Source organism: Emys orbicularis, chromosome 19 (genome assembly GCF_028017835.1).
Source record: "Emys orbicularis isolate rEmyOrb1 chromosome 19, rEmyOrb1.hap1, whole genome shotgun sequence".
NCBI classification, from domain to species: Eukaryota; Metazoa; Chordata; order Testudines; family Emydidae; genus Emys; species Emys orbicularis.
In genome coordinates this window covers 1,085,185-1,090,565 of record NC_088701.1, presented here as the reverse complement: position 1 = coordinate 1,090,565, position 5,381 = coordinate 1,085,185, and the positions used below count along the sequence as shown (strand labels likewise).

The following is a 5,381-nucleotide window of genomic DNA, read 5'->3' as shown; positions in this document are numbered from 1 at the left end:
CCCTAGCATGGCCCCAACCCCCTCCTGGTCCCAATTCCCCCCCCCTCCTGCCCCTGGCGTAGCCCCAGCCCCCCCCTGGCATGGCCCCAGCCCCCCAACCCCCTCCTGGTCCCAGCCCCTCCCCCCCGGCATGGCCCCAGCCCCCCAACTCCCTCCTGGTCCCAGCCCCCCCCTCCCCCCCGGCATGGCCCCGCCCCTCCGCCTCCCTCCTGGTCCCGCCTGTCTCCTAGACTCAGCAGCCGCCGCCAGTGACCTCTGACCTCGGCCTGGATCACGTGACGCCTGTCATGGCGGCCTCCGTGGCCGCCGGTGGCGGGGCTGTGACTCGGCTGCTGCTGGGGGCGGCCGGGGGGCTGCGGCTCCGCCCGGCGCGGGGCTTCCGCACGGCAGGTGGGGCGGGGCCGGGGGGGCAGCCCCCCCCCGTCTCCGTGGGGCGGGGCCCCCCGAGCTAGGGCAGAGCCGCGCGTGGGGCCCCCACAGCCACGGGGGAGAAGCGGGCTCGGCCCTGGCCTGCCCCGCCTCGGGCCTCCCAGCTGGAGCTGCCATGGGGCGGGGGGGGGACCCCTGTGAACTGGGCTGAGCCCCACCAGACTCATGTCACAATTCTCCCCCTAGTGGGGTGTGATTGCAACCGGCGTGCGCCACCCCCGTGCAAGTCGCACGGTGCTGGTGCGAATGGTGCAAACGGGGTGTGCCCTGGTGTCCGACGCCCGGCTGCGCACGAGGCTGACTTGTTCTGCAGGAGCCTGCGTGTCACGCGTTGGGTGTTGGGCGCCTACAGGACGCACCCCACTTCCCGCTGCCTTTCAGTGTGAATTGGGCTCCTAATTCCCTTAGGCACCTTCCCACAGTCTCGGTCCAGTTGGGATTAATGGTCCTGCCGTATACATGGGCTTGAGCCTGATGCTCATTCTGTCCATTGCCTATTCGAACTGGGCCTATTTTAACCTGCCATTCCCATCCCTGCTGCCTCCCCCTGCCCCGTCAGGGACATCCCTGCGCCACCTCCTCGGGTACCGTCCCAGTACACTGTTTGCCCCGTGAGCTTTCAAGCTCCTGCCCCGCTCGGGCTGGGCTGACAGGCCCCGGGGAGGTCGTCTGCTAGCTGAGTTGCAATGTATTTTTCCCAGGGGTGTTCCAGGCGGAAGACGAGAGCTGCACAGTGGAGCCCGCGGGCGACATGTGAGTACCAGGCCCTTTTTGCAGCCATCGCGTTGGAGGAGTTACGCTGCCTCCTCAGCCAGGACGGTCTCTGTTTTCAGAGGCTGCCAGACCTGGTCCAGAAGGATGTGGGGCAGTAGTGGGCTGAGCGCAGCACTGGGGTGCAGGATGCCTGGGTTCTAATCCCAGGGCTGACCCCAACTCCCTGTGTGACCTCTGGCAAGTCACTGCCCCTCTTTGTCCCTGGTCAGTAAAACGAGGATCGTACCTGCCTCCCTCACTAGGCGGATGTGAGCACTGGGGTATCCAAATGATAGTTCCAGATCCTGCCCCTGCCCTCTGTAGGGGGGCTCAGAGAATGGGGTCCTGGGGGGGGGGGGCTCTGCAGCCCCACAAGAGTGGCAGCATGGCCACATGGGTGCAGCGCTGGGCTGGGATTCGGGAGACCAGGGTTCTGTTCCCAGCTCTGCCACTTGGGCAAGTCTCTGGCTTGCTCTGTGCCTCAGTTTCCCCACCTGTCACATGACTAGGATGAGCCTGACCTTGCTCTGTAATGCGCTGTGCAACCTGTGGCTGGCGTGTGGCTAATGCCTGTCAATCACCCTGGTGGAAGAGAGAAGCACCAGGATTGCCACGTGGTCCCATTCCAGCTGGCTCGCAGGCTGCCCTGACATTTGGAGGTCTGCTGCGTGTGCCCTGAGAACTGATCCCCCTCACCCCCGTCAGCAGCCCTGGCTCTATTCACTCTATATAATCCTGCTAGCCCCCGTCTTCCAGTGGCTGCAGGAGGTGGCCGGATCTGATTGTGTTTCCCCAACACCCCCCCTTCCCTCCTTTAGAGTGAATGTGGTTTTCATTGACCGTTCCGGGCGCCGGATCCCCGTGCAGGGGTGCGTGGGGGAGGACGTGCTGCGCCTGGCCCAGAGGCACAACATCGAACTGGAAGGTCTGTGCCGCTCTGCCCTCCCCTGCCCTGGGCTGGGTGGTAGACAATCGGGGATGCAGACAGCTCCGTGGGCCGGCGTGAGTCAGGCACTCCCTGGGCCCCGGCAGCTGCCAGCGTCTGGTATGGCCACAGGAGCACTTGGAATCTCTTCAGTGCTCCCTCCCCCCTCCCTGCATTTCAGGGGATTTGCCAAGTCCCCAGAGGGGGGCCATGATGCAGGGAGGTGGGAAGGGGCAGGGCGGGGTCAAGCTCATGGTCCCCCCACGTTCCTTCCTGTAGCCGGACTCCTCTTCCCCCCAAGAATCCAGAGTGGGGGCACTGAGGCAGTCAGGCTGCTGGAGGGTGTCCCAGAGCTGGACCCGGGGGCAGGAGGGGGGAGGGGTCAGAGGTGAGGGACTCATGTAGTCTGCCCTCACTGCAGGCACACGGCTAGGCTCCCCCTTCTCCCTGGGGGCAGCTCAGGCACCCCCTCCCCCCTTCCACTGCAGGGGCCTTGTCTGCCCCCTGACCCTCCGCTCTTGTGTTCCCAGGCGCCTGCGAAGCCTCCCTGGCTTGCTCCACCTGCCACGTCTACGTGAGCCAGGACTTGGTGGACAAGCTGCCTGTCCCTGACGAAAGGTAACGGCCTCTGGGCGCCTGGGCCCTGCTGCCCACACACACACACCAGGAGGGCAGGGCTCTGCGAGAGCCTAACGCTGTATTCCTCCCCCCGTGTGCTGGGTGAGCGAGAGCGGCCCCCCGTTGTGCTGGGTGCAGCAGCAGGGTCCCTGCTCCTCACCATCTAAACAGACCAATGAAGAATTTTCTCCATTTTACAGGTGAGGGAAACTGAGGCCCAGAGCCAGTCAGTGCCCCTCCTCCCCGGTCACCGCAAGCATTGCCGAAGCTGTGACTCGAACCCAGGGCTCCTGGGGCCCAGTGTTTTAGCCCCAAGCCTGTTCTTTCTCTTTGCAATACTGCGGGGGGGGGGGGGGGGGGGCTGTTCAGCTGCTGCCCTCCCCCCTCCTCCCCCCCCAGTGCGGCTGCATTTCAGTGAAACAGTCGCCTGCGTTCAGCCTGGAAAATGCTGCCAACCAGCTCATGTCCCCCTGCCACGCGGACTCACCCTTGACTCTTCGGCTTCCCTAGGGAGGAAGACATGCTGGACCTGGCCCCACAGCTGCAGGAGAACTCCCGGCTCGGCTGTCAGATCATCCTCACCAAAGAGCTGGAGGGGGCGGAGTTCACCCTGCCCAAAATCACCAGGAACTTCTATGTGGATGGCCACGTTCCCAAGCCCCACTGAAGGCTGGAGGAGTCTCGGGGCTGCCCGTGGCTCTGGGGCTGGGCCTGAGAGAGCCCAAAGCAAGGGGGGGCTGGTCGGAGAAAACTCCCCCTGGGGGCCTGCTGGTGACATGGAGAGGTGGGGGGAGGGGTTGTTAGTTTTATAGGCCCAGGGTGAAGTGCTGAGCTTCCTACAGGCCTGGGGGCGGGTGGGGGGAAGAGGAGGAAGATGGCAGCAGCAAAGATGCTAGAATAACCCCCCCGAATCTATCCCAGCTCTGCCACCCCCTCCCCAGCACCTGTGCTCACAGCCCCAGAGGCGACGTGGGACAGAGGAGGAGAGGGGGCCGTACAACAGCCCTACCTTTTCTGTTCAGGGAACGTGTATTTATTGGTGTTGGTTAACAAACCCCACAGCCCATCCCGGGGAGCGGAAGGAGGTCAGGTTGTGGGGAGCCAGCGGGGGTCGCTCTGCATTCGCCCTGCCTGGAGGTCAGTTTCTCATGGCGTGCTTTAATATACATTAGGGGCCTTGGTGCGTTCTCTGTGCCATTTAACGTGGGACGGCAGGGACCAAAGCAGCATATTCTCTGGGCTGGTCACCGTCGCTCACCCTGTAACCTCAGGATCAGGGCCACTGCCCCTCCCGCAGCCACATTTTATTATTAAAGCTCACGTTTGTACAACACGCTGCCTGCTCTCTTCCCCGGCCCTGGGACTGTCCGCACGGGCGCAGTAGGGAGCAGAGAGCCGCTCGCTCTCCAGCCTGAGCCGAGCACTCGTTACAGCTGGGCTGAGCGTCAGTGGTAGAAGATTTACCCCTCCTTGGTGCCACCACCACAGGCTGAGGGGCTTCGGCGCCTCACAGGCAGCTGCAGAACCGGAACCCTTCTGCAGCCCCCCTGGAGCACGGGAGTTGGCTGAACATCAGCCAGGGAAGACAAGGGGGTTACTGGATTACACACGCTCCTAGCAGGTGTCTTACCACCACACACAGGAGCTGGCTGGGCTGGCGCTGGGTAACCCTAACCCTAACCCTTGGCATCGGTGCTCGACTCAGCAGGATGCTGAAGGGGAGCTGAGCTGCCAGACTCCCCAGCATCCTGGGGGCCGGATCCCATTGAAAGCCAGGAACCAGCTTTGCCAGCCAAATGCCTGTCCCCGTGCTGACTATTTTACCTTTCTGCAAAGAGAGGACACCGCATCTGCCCCCAGACAGACAGACACACCCCACCCTCTGCTAAACTCTTGCTGTCTGGTTGACAAACAGCGGTTGTGTCCCACCCCAGAGGTGGCTGCATTGTACTGATGGGGCCGTGCCCCTGCCCTTTGGGGCAGCCTCCACCCTCCCATGAGATGTGCACAAGTGGTGCAGCAGAAACCCATTCGACCATCTCCCCACCCATCCCCCACTCTTCCCCCAGGCTTGTTCATTGGGGGTATTACAGTCGGTCCAATGACCCAGCCCCAAAGATCTCCCCCGACCCAGGGACCTGCCCGTGCCATGCAGGACAGCACTGGCCCAGCTAGGGATTAAACCAAGCCCCAGCTCCATTGCTGTAGCCTCTGGACCGTCCAGCCGCTCTGCCTGCCACGTGCAGCACCATGCGCCCGAGGGGCTCCCAGGCCCAGCAGGGCCCTGGCTGCATGCACAGATCCCCAGGCCAGAAGGGACCCCTGGGAGCACCTAGTCTGACCCCCTGCATAGCCCAGGCCAGAGTGGCAGGGGGAGGGGAGGGAAGTCTGAGCAAATGCACCCTTGGCATAACCACAGCAGTACCCCGGGGGGGGGGGGGGTGTCTCCAACCCATCCCATCCAGCGCTCACAGCTGTGGGTCACTCACCTGTCAGGTTGCCTCTGGGGCTGCCCCACTGACTGGGGGGCAGGGACTAGCTGAGGCGGGGGCTGCGCTGCTAGGTGGGGGGAGAATCACCCCAAGGTGGCGCTCACCATCCACAGCCAGGGCAAGGGGGAGACCGGGGGGGTGGGGTGTCCGGGTCTCCCCCAGCC

General features: G+C 64.0%; 1 protein-coding gene across 1 annotated transcript; it reads left to right on the top strand.

The window, feature by feature from the left end:
• The first annotated feature begins 287 nt into the window (after positions 1-287).
• Positions 288-4,050, top strand: FDX2 (ferredoxin 2). The gene is made up of 5 exons (XM_065419562.1): positions 288-390; positions 1,131-1,182; positions 2,001-2,107; positions 2,638-2,725; positions 3,236-4,050. Exons 1-5 carry the CDS (start codon positions 288-290, stop codon positions 3,390-3,392), a joined length of 507 nt encoding a protein of 168 aa, XP_065275634.1. The 3' UTR covers positions 3,393-4,050.
• The last annotated feature ends 1,331 nt before the right edge of the window (positions 4,051-5,381 follow it).